General features: G+C 40.0%; 1 protein-coding gene across 1 annotated transcript in view; it reads left to right on the top strand.

Annotated features, from left to right (window-relative positions):
* Positions 1–16045, top strand: part of SLC6A12 (solute carrier family 6 member 12) — a 33855-nt gene extending 17810 nt beyond the window's left edge. Inside the window, exons 9-15 of the mRNA XM_027857349.1 lie at positions 820–944; positions 1271–1383; positions 5123–5260; positions 5636–5738; positions 9223–9323; positions 14610–14780; positions 15327–16045. Coding sequence (XP_027713150.1) covers positions 820–944; positions 1271–1383; positions 5123–5260; positions 5636–5738; positions 9223–9323; positions 14610–14780; positions 15327–15464 — 889 coding nt within the window. The 3' untranslated portion in view covers positions 15465–16045. The remainder of the gene's footprint in view (positions 1–819; positions 945–1270; positions 1384–5122; positions 5261–5635; positions 5739–9222; positions 9324–14609; positions 14781–15326) is intronic.
* The last annotated feature ends 354 nt before the right edge of the window (positions 16046–16399 follow it).

Here is a 16399-nt window from a genome sequence, read left to right as displayed (position 1 = left end):
CTAGTGAAGTATGAGTGACACATAGTATTTAGGTTTCCAGTGGTAGGGAGGTCAAAGTCAGCTTGACTAAGACTTTTTGCTGTTTCTTGCTCAAGCAGGAACTTGTCTCAACCTCACCTTACTAGGATTTCACTTCTGTTCTCAGCTCTCAGGGATTAGTAGAGGCTGGAGGTTTTTGAGATGATCTCTTAAGGTCCCATTCTGCCAATGGAATCTATGACTCGAAGAGCCCATCTCATCAACAAATCATCTACCCAAGTAAAAGACGGAAGAGGCATGGATAGACAGTAGTTCACATGAAAGAAAAAATCTTAGGGTTTTGGTGGATCATAGGTTCAAGAAGAATCAACAATGTGACTTAGCAGACAGAAAGCCAATGAGATTTTAGACTGCATTAAGACAGGTATGGTGAATGAATTGGAAGTTCCTCTTTAATCTGTCTTGGTTGGATCATATCTGTAGTATTGTGTTCTATTTTGAATGTCACATTTTAGAAAGGACATTGGCATTGTGGGTCCCAAGGAGAATAACCAGTATAGCGAATGGACTCTAGATCATGCCGTGTATATAACTTGGAATGTTTAGCCTGGAGAAAAATTAGGAGGGACATGATAGAGCAGACATGAGAGGTATCATGATGTAATGGAAAGAATATTGGAGTCAGGAGAGACTGACTCCTATCTCCCCATCTCTATTTCTTTTTTCCTCTGCCTTTCCTCTCTTCTTTTCTCCCTTTCTATTTTTCTTCCCTTCCCCTCTGTCTCTCCTTATTTCTCTCTTCCTCTACTCTGTCTCATTTTTGTGGTCTTCTCTTCCCAGGGACTGTATTGCCCTCTGCTTTCTGAATAGTGCCACCAGCTTTGTGGCTGGCTTTGTTGTCTTCTCCATCTTGGGCTTCATGGCTCAGGAGCAGGGAGTGCCCATTTCTGAGGTGGCAGAATCAGGTATGTGTTGCCATGTTTCAGGACACCATATTATAAGGAGGGGGGTGAATGAGAATATGGACCCTAGATCATCTCCCCTGACCACTTACCCAGAGCCCCAGGCATGGCAAAAGCAGCAGAGGGAGCTCCTACAGTCCATATCTTGCTTGTGAGGGACTTGGGCCATGAACTTGTGCTGATGAGCTAATTCCTCATCTCTTGGTTCTGTCCCAGCCTCCAGTCATGCTGTAGGCTCCTTCACAGTTGGAGAAAGGGATCTCTGGGTGGAGGGTGAAAGTGAGAATCTCCTTACGCCTGCTCACTGAATGGTGTGGGATGTTTCACAGGTCCTGGCCTGGCCTTCATTGCATTCCCTAAGGCAGTAACCATGATGCCTTTATCTCAGCTCTGGTCCTGCCTCTTCTTCATTATGCTGATATTCTTGGGACTGGATAGCCAGGTAAGAGTGTCAGAGATACACACCTACTTCTCCCTCCCCCTACTTCTCAGCTTCTTCCTTTTACAGATGTAATGTGACAAACTCCCGCCATCTTGGACCTTCACCCCTTGTTGTGGTGCCTGCTTCCTCAACTGCTCTACTTGCTAGGCCTTGCCATTTAGATGGCTTTTGGAACTGGAAGGATCTTTTTTTAAAAAAAAATTTTATTAATTTATTTTGATTTATCAACAATCACTTCCATATGCTTTTGAGTTTAAAATTTTTCTCCCCCTTCCTCCCCACCACCCTCCCCAAGATGGCACACAATCTAATATAGGCTATACATATACATTCCTATTAAACATATTTAAACATAAGCATATTAAACATTAGTGATGTTGTAAGAATTAGAACCAATAGACGGAACCACCAGAAAAAGGAAACAAAACTCAACAGAAGAGAAAAAAAATAGCAAATAGTATGTTTCAATCGGCATTCAAATTCTATAGTTCTTTCTTTGTATGTGGATAGCATTTTCCATCACGAGGGCTTTGGAGATGTCTTAGATCCTTGCATTGCTGGGAAGGGTTAAGTTTATCAATTTTAGTCATCACACAGCATGGCTGTTATTGGGTACAACGTTCTCCTGGTTCTGTTCACTTCACTCAGCATCAGCCCATTTAAGTCTTTCCAGGTTTTTCTGAAGTCAACCCGTTCATCATTTTTTGTAGCACAATAGTATTCCATTACATTCATGTACCACAACTTGTTCAGCTATTCCCCAATTGATGGGCATCCTCTCAATTTCCAATTCTTCGCCACCACAAAAAGAGCTGCTATGAATATTTTTGTACATGTGGGCCCTTCCCATTTGCATGATTTCTTTAGGATATAGCCCTAGAAGTGCTATTTCTGGGTCAAAGGCTATGCCCATTTTTATAGCCCTTTGGGCATAGTCTGGAAGGATCTTAAAAGCCAATGAGTCCAACTTTTTCATTTTGCAACTTAAGTCCAAGAGAAGTGAAGTGAAGAGATTTAAATTCACACAAATAATAGTTAGAACCAAGATTCAAGCCTAGGTCCTCTGACTCCAAATCTAGGGTTCTTTCCCACATATATGTGTGTGATTATCTTTCTGTCTCCTGGTCTCTTGGCATCAGATATGACTGCTGAATGAACTCTCTCTAGATCGGTATTAAGCCTAGTTCCCCTCCCCCTCTAGGCAAGTAGTGTACTTTCCTCCTGAGCCACTTTTGATACCTGTTTCTCTTCAAGGACTCTCCCATCCCGCCCCCTTAACTTGGATTTGGCAAAAGTAGTATTGGCTTAAGGAAAGAAGACAGCAAGGAAGGGGAAGTAGCTGTTGAGGTGTGTACTTTTCTGTATTTCTGTAAACCGTGTAACCCAGGAAGAAGGTACCACCTTCCACCAAAGGACCCCAAACTCTGTCTGACCTCTAAAGGATAAGAATCAGGCTTTTCTCATGCCCACACCCTCTGAGCCACAGGGAAAATTTCTTAAAGCTTATCTAGGGATTACTAAAAAGGATAATCAGGATCCCTTATAGAAAGATAATCAATGCACAAGGTAAATAGGACTGCTGTTTATTTCTTTTGCCACAAAAGAAATGCTTGAAACCCAAAAGGCTCATGATAAAAACTTAAAACATAATACAATAACTCATCATTCTTATAATACTTCCCTGGGAGGTAAATACTTAAAATGTTAGAAACATGGAGAGCTTTGTGGGACTATTGACAGGCATTTCACCTTCATCTCAGCTCTATACTGTCCTAGAAGTTCGTTCAAGGTTCATCTTCTGGCAAGCCAGGGAATAGTTTGGGCTCATCCTCTTGGTAGTGGTCATCTCCTCCGCTGAGAAGTTGTTTCAGTGGTTAACTCCTGCTGGACAATCAGTACCTGAACACTTTTTGAACCCAGCAGATTGCTGCTAAGGCAAGAAATAACCTTCTCAATATCACCAGTTGATCATGTTTGCTCAGGGAAAGAAACACAGACCAGAAGAGGCAGCCAGGGACTTGAGGTTCAGTCTCAAGCTTATCTAGGCCAGCGCATGCTCTCACTGCCATATGTGAGTCACCACTATCCCTTCCAGGCGTCAAGGGGAGAAATATCCCCTAACCCTCCAACCTTAATGGAAGTCTGAGGTGAATGAAGCTCAAAGAGACCCTCTCATGCTTGACAGACAGGAAGAAAGAGAGGATAGTAGGAATTGCTTCTCCATAAATTCTCCTGAATGAGCAGCTCTTCTTGCTTAGTGGCCAATCATTTTTGATGTAAACCATCAATGACATCTTGCTGCTACCATGGGAACCAGGGGACCAATGAGGTGACTGTTTCATCATCACACATGCAAATCTTTCAGCACTGAGCTTGAGCACAGATCTGTCTGGAAGTGGCCTGGGATTCAACAGATCAGAGGAGCTCCCAATTACTCCCATTGTATCACTCTACCACTGCCCCCAGTTCTTGCCTAGCCTGGCCTGTATATCTCCTATTTCTTCTTTCATTCCTTTCTTCCTTTTTCCTTCCTTCTTTTCTTCCTTCCTTCTTTCCTTCTTTCTTCCTTTATTCCTTCCTTCTTTCCTTCCTTCCTTCTTTCCTTCCTTTCTTCCTTCTTTCCTTCTTCCTCTCCTCCTTCCTTCCTTCTTCCTTCCTTCCTTCCTTCTTTCTTTCTTTCTTTCTTTCTTTCTTTCTTTCTTTCTTTCTTTCTTTCTTTCTTTCTTTCTTTCTTTCTTTCTTTCTTTCTTTCTTTCTTTTTTTCTATCAGGGACTTGAAATTAGGTTTTTCAAAAGGGCTTCACATACGATAAAGGGAAAGAAGGAAAATGAAACAAAAAGAAATTTCAAGTTACAGAGCATAGCGATCATATCTTAAAATGCTCCGAATCTAATTAAACAGGTTGTCACAAACTTCCTTGTGGGCTCTCTAGCCCAGGCTCATTTCTGACTGGCTCTCAAGATGCTCTTCTCTTCCAACCACTTCCCATTTTCTTCTTGTCCTCTCTCTCCCTCCTGTCCACTTTCTGGACCAGTGCTTCCAGCCGTCTGAGTAGCCACTTTGGAATGGTTCCACCTGCAGTAAGGCACAATCCTCCCCATCCAGGCTTAAATTGGCATAGACCCAAAAATCTGCAGTTGTGCTTACTTCCATATTTTAGGGATTTGTGATTTAATTTTATGCACATGTGCCTTCCCCTCTCCAGACGTTGGTAGCAAGCTACTTACATCTCAGCAGATAGGTTCATGTTTTACTGTGACCAAAAAAACAAACAATAAAAAACCCAACAAAACACACACAGGCAAAGCTTCTGGTGATGAGCCTTTCTGACCTGAGCCAGTTTGGCCCTGAGATGAGAGATGCTGTCATACCTGAAGCCTTTCCAACTTGCGAGAACCTGCCGGCATGGCCTCTTTGGGTGCAGAGCCTTTGAAAGCTCAGGGTCCTCTCCATGTCATGATGAGACCACAGAAGAAGATGTTAGTCTCATCTGCATGCTTTTCTCCCCAATGATACTTGAACGGCCACTTTCTCATAATTTGTTTTACCCCTGAACCCCCTCTTCTTGGCTGCTCAGCACCTCCCCATTTTGCCCCCATTTCCTCCCATGTCTCAGGATGCATGTGTCAGAGAAAAAGAGGAAACAGCACGGGGAGAAGGACAGGGGAAAGAGGGGGAATAGCCTGCTCTCACCTTTCCCTCTCCCCTCCCAACCTCCTCCCCATCCCCCACCCACAGTTTGTTTGTGTGGAGTGCCTGGTGACGGCCTCTGTGGACATGTTCCCCAGGCAGCTACGGAAGTCAGGAAGGCGAGAACTCCTCATCCTCTTTATTGCTGTCACGTGCTACTTGATTGGACTGCTTCTTGTCACTGAGGTAAGAGGGGCAGGCGTGTTATACCCCAAGCTGCCAAAGGGCACTAATGGAGCCTCTCTCTGTCCATTTGTAGCCTTGCCATGATACCGATGGAGTGGGATCCTTTACAGTAGCACCTTTTGTCCATGGATTAACTCAGCCCAATGGCAGGGCCTGGAAGGGGAGCAAGGGTGGATCCCCAGGGGCTCACCCCAACTTGGTTTGAAGAAGAACCTCACAAGAGCCAGGCAGGCCGTCTCCTGCCCCAAAGTTGCCTAGATATTCTCAGTTCTTAAAGACTCACTTTCCTATGAGTGACCCCTGGTGGGTTTACTCATCCCAGGCCCCAGACATTCTCCCCCTAACAAGAGCTCAGCTTTGCTATTTCTTCCACAGGGTGGGATGTACATATTCCAGTTGTTTGATTATTATGCCTCTAGTGGCATGTGCCTACTCTTCCTTTCATTTTTCGAGGTGATCTGCATTAGCTGGGTGTACGGTAAGCATGGGGGATGGAGGGAGGGGAAAGAAGATGGGGCAGGGCAGGGGTGTGAGATGAGGAATGTTTGAGGCCCAGACTGGAACAGGACCTTGACAGATCAGAATCCAGCCCCTCTGGTCCCAAGGATTACCATCTAACAATTAGTAGCTGTTATGATGATGTTCCTCTCACATTTCAAAAGCTTCACGATTTCACTGATGTTGGTACCCCCTCTACTAAAACAGCTCTCCTTGGTAGAAAGTCTTCATGAGCTTCTATGGGGAGAAAAGAAAGGCACCATCTGGTGGTTTACCCTTTGTTGATGGGCCTTTTTTAGTCTAGCCAGGCTGGTCCTTGAATGCCTGGTATGCGTCCCTTGCTGGGTCTATGCCACCCTTGGGAGAACCCGCCAGATATTTCATTCTGCCAGCACATCCTTTGAGAACCCAAAGTCACAGTGAAGCTTGAAAGTTGGATAGTTCTGAAGCGTTGAGATACCACTGCTCTCTTCTACCCAAAGATAGTGCTAAAGTCATTATCTACTTTACCAATAGAGTTGGAAAGAACTTTGGAGATTATCTTATCCAACCTCTCCCAGTGCAGGACTATCCCTTACAACAGCGGTGTCAAACTCAAATAGAAATAGGGGGAGGGGGACCATGCAATAAAGTACAATAGGATCCCTGTAGGTAGCATATTGACTTACCGATCACATTATCTATGTTTGTAGATCCTGTGCTAGAACATTCTGTCTCTCTTATTTTAGTTTCATGTATTTCTCAGTTTCTTATTAAATTTGATTATTTTCTTAAAAAGGAAGACTAATTAGATGTTTGATAAGAATAAAGGAAAAAGAATTTCACTGTATGAAATTGTCTCTATGTGATTTTGATTAAGTATACATGAAGTTTGGGGTGGGCAGTTAGGTGGCAAAGTGGATAGAGTGCCAGACCTGGAGTCAGAAACACCTCACCTTCCTGAGTTCAAATCTGGCTTCAGACACTTACTTAGCTGTGTGATCCTAGGCAAGTCACTTAACCCTTTTTGCCTCAGTTTCTCATCTGTAAAATGAGCTGGAGAAGAAAATGGCGAACCACTCCAGTATCTTTGCCAAGAAAAGCCCAAATTAGGTCATGAAGAGTTGGATACAACTAAAAAAATGACTCAGCAACAAGGTTTGGTTGCCAAGAACTTTAACTAAGGAAACTGAATTAATGTTATACAGTAGTACCTAGGAATGGGGGAAAGAACTTAGTATGTGTCTAGGTATTCAATCTTAATAACTCAAAATTTTTGTAGCACTTTAAAAAAATGCTTATTTCCTTCCCCTTCCTATTGAAATGTAAGCTGAATGTGGGCAAGCCCTACTGCTTTTGTCTTTGCATCTCTAGCAGAGTACCTGACACATATTAGTAACTTAGTAAATTCTCAATTTATTAATTGATATAGATGGAATGACTGAAACTGTTAGAATATTTTGTGATGAAATTAATCAGTTCAAATGTGAAAATTCACTGACTAAGTTTAGTTGGCTGTATTGACACTTATATTATATTTTAATAAAAATAAATAATAAAATAAAAATTAGCTTTCTCTAAATTTCTAGTGCATGGCAGAATATACCCAGGTTTCCTCTACCTCCCTACTATGATTTTCAAGACTGAAGGATCACTTTCTTGGAAATTGCTCATTTTTTCCCCTTCAGCTTTCAATTATATATAGTGATATAAGCACAGAATAGCAGTTTCATTGTTACATATACCCCCTTTTGAACCTAACCCTTCAGAGACTATTATAAAGTATATGGAGTTGTGTATATGGAAGCATATAAATAATATATATTAAATACAGAGTATTGGTACTTTAGTTTTTTCCTTTTGTAAGCTATAGATTTATGATATTGTCTAAAGTAGTCTAATTAGACCATAAACTGAAATACTATGTTTTAATTGCTTATTTTTCAAATAGCCTTAAGGCACTTTAAATTCTTATTTTATTGCTGATGTTCAGCAAAGGATATTTTTAAAAAAATTTAATTCAAAGCTTACTTTGAATTCATTTTAATCTTCTCTGAGCTACATTTATCTTATTTTTTCTTCACATGAGAGCTTCTTGAGGACCATCACAGGTAGAGTAAATACTGTGACTAAAAGAAATTCCATATTGTCTGATGTTAAAAAATAGAAAATGTTTATTATGCTATACCACCAACCCCTATAACATACCTACTTTTGTTTGTCTTGTATAGCAGGACAAAATAAAATGTGGTTAACATGAAACATATGTTTATTATTTTGTTAAATGTTCCCCAATTACATTTTGATCTGGTTCAAGCCAGTTCGATCACATTCTCATGCCCATTTGACACCTTTGCCCTACACTGTTCCTGAGAAGTCATAAAGCCTCCCTTAAAGCCTCTCCTTAGACATATCTGTGAGAACTCATGGTGTCTAGGCAGATAGTGTATCACATTATTGATATCCCTGATCATTAGTGATACTGACAGCAGCTGACATTTCTTTAGCATGTTAAAAGTCTGCAAAACTCCTTATATGAGCTATTTCATTTATGTCTAATGACAACCTGGTTAGGTAATTATTATCCTCATTTTACAGATGAAGAAACTAAGATTCAGAGTGGTTAACTTGCTCAGGGTCATATAGTTCCCAATGCTTAGCAGAGTGCCTGGAATATAGTAAGCATTTTTAAAAATGCTTGTTAAATTGAATTGAGACATGAGATTTGAACTGGCGTCTTCTTAACTCCAATCTAGTACTCTCTGTTATGTTCTAATTTTTTATTGAACCTATACTTGACTCTCACACCATTATAATGACCTAAGATAAGATTCAACTAGCAATACAAGAATCCCGAGAACAACTTCCAAATGCTTTAAAAACAACTAGCATCTTGTTTTTTAGAACCAACCCCATAAGGTTAGACAAGCAAGCAACCTGCCATTGTCATATGTGATAACTGACAGGACACAGTAGTCGCTTGACTTGCCACTACTTGAAAGTAGAGCTTAGAATAGACTTCCCATTTTTTTGATTTTCAATCTATGACAAACCTGGAGCTCTCTAAAAATAATAGTGGTATTTTTATAGGGTTTTAAAGTTTGCAAAGCAGTTTTTAAATATGCATTGTATCTCTTTGACCCTCACCATTTTGCAGATGAGGAAGTCAAGACTATAGGAGGTTAAAGGACTTTCCCATGGTTTCATAGATAGTATCAGAGGTAAAATTTGAACTCACATCTTTCCTGACTGGAGATCTTTATACTATCCTGATTCACTCTCACTTTGATAGACTTCCATAACCTGCCCATCTCTTTGTTTCTCAATGATAATTTTGAAAAAGACTCTCTTCTTTCTCCTGTTCCTGTCTCCCATCTCCAAATGGGAGGAATACTAAATCACCATTGCAGTTCCTTTCTAGCATATGGTAACATCATTCTCTCATTCCCATTCTCTCTCTGCTACCTCTATTTCCCTTGTTCCAGGAGCCAACCGTTTCTATGATAATATTGAAGACATGATTGGCTACCGGCCGTGGCCACTGGTGAAGATCTGCTGGCTCTTCCTAACTCCTGGACTTTGCTTGGTATGTTATACTCCAATTCAGCTACTTTTCTCCCAAACTAGAACTCTTAGGGAAGTAAGGAAAAGGAAATCTAAGTCATTTGTTTCATTTTCTTTGTCTAGTACGTATATTTGGTTTTGTCTTTATATTGCTTGTATCAGCATAGTGCTGTGTATATGGTAGGCACTTAATTCATGTTTTTTAATTTAATTCATGGTTCTCTTCAGTAGTTGTTCCAATAACCTGGTATATCTTCTCAGTATCTCTTCTTAGAAATATTCTGGCCCAATCTTATCACCTTACTATCATCTGTCTACTCATTGAAATAGCTAATTGTGTATATTTCTCATTTTCTTTGTTTAAATGCCTCTATCTTCACCTCTGCTCCAATCTTTCCCCATGAGATCTACAGTGATCCAGAATGAATTGGGTTTAAGGCACTTAATAGTTATTTTTTGGGCCCACCTGGCTCAGGGTGAACGTAAATAGTAACTGTTTCTCTTCAGCCAGCAACACCGAGGGTCTTCCCCTCCCAGTTTGATTTTTTTTTATTATTAAAGGGGCCATCCCTTGACTCACTTCTTAAAGAGGCCTATTCATGGAATGGATCTTGCCTCACTCAAAATAAAAACCTGAAAAGATCTCAGCTTAAAAAGGGCCAAGGTCTCACACTGCATCCTGGGCCATCTCCTGACCAAGATCTGGCCGTTGGACAGAGATGGCTCTGGAGGAGAAAGTAAGGCTGGTGACTTTGCACAGCCTTCCCTCACTCAAATCAGTCAATTGCAAGTCATGTCATCATCTCCCTGATGTCATGGTCCTCTTCGAGAATGAAAGACAAATCGCACACAACAATATCTTTCCCTATCACTCTCGAGGTCCTTTTCTGCCTTCTTTCTTTGTGTTCTTTGTGGAAGGGAAAACTTAGTACTCTGTGTTTCTTGACTTCAAATCTGTCAGAGACTCTCTCTCTCTCCATACATATACATATATACACACACATATACACATACACACTTACCCACAACATATTACATATAATATTAACATGTGTATATTTCAATGACAGATTCATTAATACATACACGTGATATATGTAAATACTACCAGCACATATTAGCATAAGTAACATATGTAAACATTATATATATTCATTAACTTTACTGCTTAGAGAGAGTGTTCATTGATAGTTTCCCTTGTTTATTGAAACTCTTCCTGTCCAGGTAAAGTCTTCATATGGGGTTAAGTGACTTGCCCAGGGTCACACAGCTAGTAAGTGTAAAATGTCTGAGACCAGATTTGAACTCAGGTCCTCCTGACTTCAGGACTGGTGTGACACTTAGCTGGCCCCAAAATCAATATTTTAGAAATAAGCCTATGACAGAAAGTTCAGTTTAGAGCTTTTGATTCATCAAGCAGAACAATAGCCAGGTTGGAAAATCCATCCTTGGAGATGATCTCTTTCTGGAAAACCAAGGTCTTGCTTAAAGAATAACTAAAATCAAAGACACGTCCTTTGGTTAATAAAAAGAACATTCCCTCTATCTTATCTTAGTTTTGTGTATTTTCCAGTTTCTTCCTAAACTTGATTTTTTTTAAAAGGAAGACTAATTAAATATTTGATCAGAATGGAGGAAAAAGAATTTCAGTGTGTGGAATTGTCTCCATGGGATTTAGAATTAAGTATACATAAGGTTTGGGGATCAAGGACTTTAACTAAGGACATATAAAGTAATATTCTACAAATGATATTTAGGCGTGGGGTAGGAGAAGGCCTTAGTTTGCTTCTATATATTCAATATTAATAACTCACATTTTTATAGCACTTTAAGATTTGTAAAGCAAAGTCCTCACAAAAACCTTGTAAAAGATAGATTATACAGATATATTCCCTATATTTTAGATACAGAAAATGAGTTTCAGAGAGATAGTGACTTGCCAAGGTCCACATAACTAGTAAGTATTGGAGCTGATATATTCCTGACTCCTAGTATAGCATTCTTTCCACACTACATCCCACCATTTCCCCCTCTCTCATATGTCCCCCATTCCCTATTTTCTGTCATTGATGTAAATAAAGGACTTTCTGAGTCTCTTACCCTGCTCTCCAACCCCTATGCCCCCCTCCAAAGTAGATTTATTCCTTCCAATTCCTGTGGGACTTGCCATCTGTTTACAGTTATGTCCAGAAGAGCTCTTCATCTGGGTCACCTTTGGGGTGGAAACATTAACATCCTTGATGCTAGAATATGACTAGGTGCATACCTGCTTAGAAGAAGCAGGATAGACTAAATGACTTCATTAAATAGTGTTTAAAGATTCAACAATTCTGAATTTATTTAATTTTTACATTTTGAAGAGAATTCCAGGCTCATTCCCACCCTCAGGCTCTATTCCTTGTATTTTAATCTTTGCCATATCTTGGTGGCACAGAAAATTAGAGGATGGGCAGGGGTGGGCCTGAGAATAACCAAGAACCTCCCAAGATTTATCAAAATGGATGGCAAATACTCACCTTTAGCAATTCATGTGGGCAAAAATGGTATTACCAGAAGGAACTAAAATGTATTGCCACTGATTATAAAGTCTTGAGCAAGAAACTGAAGACCATAGGGGCACAGATTGTGTTTTCTTCACTGTTGCCCATTGAAGCCAAGGAATGCAGAAAGAAAGAAAAATTAACTTGGGAGGTGAACAGCTGACCAAGAACATGGGTATCTGAGAATACAACTTGGATTCCTGGATCCTAGTTTACAAGGTTGACAGATTCCTGGACAAAGATGGAGTATGCCTAACACAGGTTATTGAGAATGTATTTGCCAGATGTCTTGCAAATCTAATCAAAAGGGCTTTAACCAAAAAAGGTTGGGAAAATGAGAAGACTGCTTATGTAAATCCCTAAAGTTAGATATTAGAGAGAGTAGGTACAAACAAAAAATAATAGTAGTCGAGATAACCAGAAATTCACAGTGGATAAAAAATCAAGAAAGGAACCAATAGTACAACCCTATATTCTCAATATCTATACACGAATGCCCCATTTTAGGCAACAAGCAAGAACAACTAGACTTCCTAATATGAGGTGACAAATTTGACCTCATAGGTATCACCTCATCCTTAGTGGGGTGAAGCTCATGACTGGTCTTTGGCTTTTGATAGGTATGCCTTATACAAAATGACTATGATAAGTTAAAAGATGGGAAAGGGGTATAGAAGGGGGTAGCTTTGTACAGAAGATTGAAGAAATGTCAGGTAAAATAATGAATATGAGTGTGGCGTGGTCTAATTATTTCAGTAAAGCTAAAACTGAGAACGACTTGAGGGGAAAGGACAACAAGCATGTTAGCCTACGTGGAATCAGGGGCAAGGACCAAAGACAGGTTAGGACCTTTTCTGGAGATGAATGGGACAATGATAACTGATAACTAAGAAAAAGCAGAACTGCTCAATTCTTGCTTTGTTTTGTTTTCTTTGCAAAGGAGAATGACCTTTGCATGGGAAATAACAGATCAAAATAACTAACGGGAAAATGACACTCAAGATAAGTAAGGAGATAGTAAGAGAGCACTTAGTAGCCCCTGACGAATTCAAGTCACCTAGACCAAATGAACTACATGCCCAGGTCCTGAAAGAACTGACAGATGTTATTGCTCAGCTTCTATTACTGATATTTGAAAGATCATGGAAAACAGAAGACGGATAGCATGATTGGAAATGGGTAAATGTCCTGGTTTTGAAAGAAAGAAAAATGGAAGGAAGGAAGACAGAAAGAAAAAAGAAAGAAAGAAAGAAAAAAGAAAGAAAGAAAGAAAGAAAGAAAGAAAGAAAGAAAGAAGGAAAGAAAGAAAGGGAGGGAAGGAGGGAGGGAGGGAGGGGAACAGAATCCATAAATTATAGGCTATTGAGCTTGATTTTGGTTCCTGGAAAAGCTCTACAAAGGATTATTGGTTGGCCAACAGCTAGAAAAGGAAGTGATGATTACAAAGAACTAGTATGTCTTCATCATGGTCATACCAGACTGACTTATTTCCCTTTTTGACAGAATTGCTAAACTAGCAGATGAAGGAATACTGTGGATATAATTTACCTATAATTTAAATTTTTTTATTATACAATAATACAATGATAGACAAGAAAAGAGAGAATGAAAGAAAAAGAGAGAATGTTTCCAACTATAAACCAAAAGAAGATATGTGAAACCATCTTGTTTTAAATATATATGTACATATATGTATATTTGTTATATATACATTATATTTGTATGCATATATGTGTGTGTATATATATGTATATATGTGTGTGTATATATATATGTATATGTGTGTGTGCATATATATATATATATATATATTATATATATATTTCAGTGTGTTACTTTGAAAGTTGTCCTGCTTGTCTGTGTTTCCCTCTGGACTTCCTTTTGGGATTTTTTGTGCATTTTTAAAAATGCTTTGATTTCTTTCTTTTTTTGGTAACATTTTTTCTAGTTTTCTTCTCTCACCCAAATCTCCTCACTAAGCAAAGAAATAAGACACAATCCTTGTAACCAATAAGCATAGTAAAGCAAAACAAATTCACACATTTCCATGCCCCCATATATATGTCTCATTCTGCACCTTAAGTCCATTACTCTTCTATTAGGAGGGAGGTAGTGTGCTTCATGATTGGTCCTCTGGAGTTGTGGTTGATCATTTTAGCAAAACTTTTTCTAAAGTATCTCATACTATTCTTGTGGAGAAAATGGAGAGGTGTAGATTAGAAGATAATACAACCAGATGGATTAAGGACTGGTTGGATGGGTAGTAGCTGTTAAAATCAAAGTAGTTATTAATGGTTCAATGTTAACATGGCAGGAGGTGTCTTGGAGTACCCCAGGGATTTGTGCTACTAAAAAAAATCCAGTGTAATCTTGGGCTGCATGAATAGGGGTATAATTTTCAGTGACAATCCAATGTTAGTCTGTCTTCATCAGACCACATCTGGGCATTATGCCTCCAGAAGGACATTGATAAACTAGAGAATACCCAGATGAGGGTAACCAAGGCTACAAATGGCTTGTCCATGACATGAAGATTGGTTGCAAGAAATGAGCATGTTTGACCTGGAGAAGAGAAAACTCAGGAGAGACATCATAGCTGACTTCAAGTGTTTGAGGAGCTAGCCTGTGAAAAGAGGCATGTTATAGTGAGGAATCTTTTTGTGTATGGGTTGGTCTAGGTGGCCACTAAAGTCCAACTCTCAAATGAACATGAATGGTTTATAATAAGCCATCCTCCTACCATCACTATCCCTTCTTCTTTTACCCAGGCCACATTTCTGTTCTCCCTGATCAAGTACACACCCCTCAAATATAATAATATCTATGTGTACCCACCCTGGGGATACTCAATTGGCTGGATGCTGGCACTCTCTTCCATGATCTGTGTCCCACTCTTCTTCATTATAGCCTTCCTGAAGACCCAAGGCTCTTTCAAGAAGGTAAGAGGATAGGAGAAGGAGGTGGGAGATGGGAAAGGTGATAGAAAAGGATTGCAGTGAGGCCTTTTATAGGGAACAAAATCTAGGACTTGAGAGTTCACATGGAGGTCATGCTAAAAGGATTGATTACCTGGGATGCTTTCATATTGTATAATTAAGAGGCACCCTCTGGCATTTTCCATCTTATGAGTGGGGTTCTATTAGAATGCATTTCATAAATAGGGAAGAGAGTCCCATTGAGGAACTGGGTTGTGAATGTTTTTGTGGACCTGTGGGCAAACGTATAAAAGAGCCCCCTTGGAATGCACCGTATGGTAAGGGTGAAGAAATTTCTCATTGGAATGTAAGTAATGTGAATGAATGAGGTGCCAGGTCATTTCCACTTAGCTCATGTTCAAATATCAGGAATGGACTGATTTCCTCTGATCTAGCAAGTTGTAGGAAGGCAAAGGAGGTTCACTGATCCATTGACTTTTACACCAGACTGGTTGATTTTAAGAATGGTCCTCTCTCTACCCTCCTCCATCTTGTCTGTTCTCTCCGCAGCGCTTTCGACAACTTATCTCCCCAGCTTTGGATCTGCCTCAGCCCAAGAAGTGTTCTGATGGTGTTCATAGCTTGGGTTATTCACCTTCTCCAGCTAAAGAGGGACTGATGACCTTGGAGAAGGAAACTTACCTGTAGACCATGGTGGGAGCCTGGAGAGAGTATTAAGCCAGAAACTTGAAATGAGACTGTCCACTCCCCTCTTATCAGCATTCCCTTTTTCATCCCCTTGTCGAATTCTTCCAAGCAAAAAATGGGAATGCAACTGGCTTCCCTTGTAACAAGGGTCTAAATTCCTATCCTATCCTGAGGTGGTGCAGTTATATTCCTAACTGGTACATACCATGTTACGAAGGGATGTCTTGTTGGAACACACTGTCTTGTGAGGGAAAAGGAGTCATTTTGCAATTAGTATGTTGTGAAAATTAGAGGTAGGTCAGAGAGAGGGTTATTTGATTGGATTATATTACACTATGAGGGACCTTTCAATGGCCATACCCCATGCAGCATGATTTGTGTGTGTAGGGAGGGGATCCTTGTTGGAACACATCTCTGATGAGAAGATTGTAAATGGATCACACCATGCGGTAAGGGAATTTCAGGTGAAAAATACCACCAACTGATTTGGGGGTCCACTTGACACATGCAATCATGGGAATAGCATTAGAAAATGTGTCCATTGTGTTTCAGTGCTTCCATTAAAATTGACTAATAGACAATCATGTCTTCAACATTGTTCTAGAAACAGTCTTCCCTTGGAACAGGGGAAATAGGAAGGGGAGAAAGAGGACAGAAAAAGGCTTAATGGAAACTCTTACCCCCAGGTAAAGGGAATTAACCAAAAGGAAAGTTTTTGCCATGCTACTATTGACTCCCAGGTCTGGATCTCCAGAAGGAATGATTCCTCATTTGTGATCCCAGAGTTCCATGTTCTCGTTCCATCAAAAACAGCAGCACCAGGAAGTGGGATAGAGGGAGTACTTCCATAGAAGAAGCTGGACACACAGTTTTCCTTCTGCCCCAGTCCTCCTTAGTTTCTCTTTCTTTACCCCCTGACCTGGAATCATACAAAT

The sequence above is a fragment of the Vombatus ursinus genome, unplaced genomic scaffold (genome assembly GCF_900497805.2).
Source record: "Vombatus ursinus unplaced genomic scaffold, bare-nosed wombat genome assembly UNPS02012082.1, whole genome shotgun sequence".
In the NCBI taxonomy this organism is placed as follows: domain Eukaryota; kingdom Metazoa; phylum Chordata; class Mammalia; order Diprotodontia; family Vombatidae; genus Vombatus; species Vombatus ursinus.
This window is presented reverse-complemented; position numbering and strand designations above follow the sequence as displayed.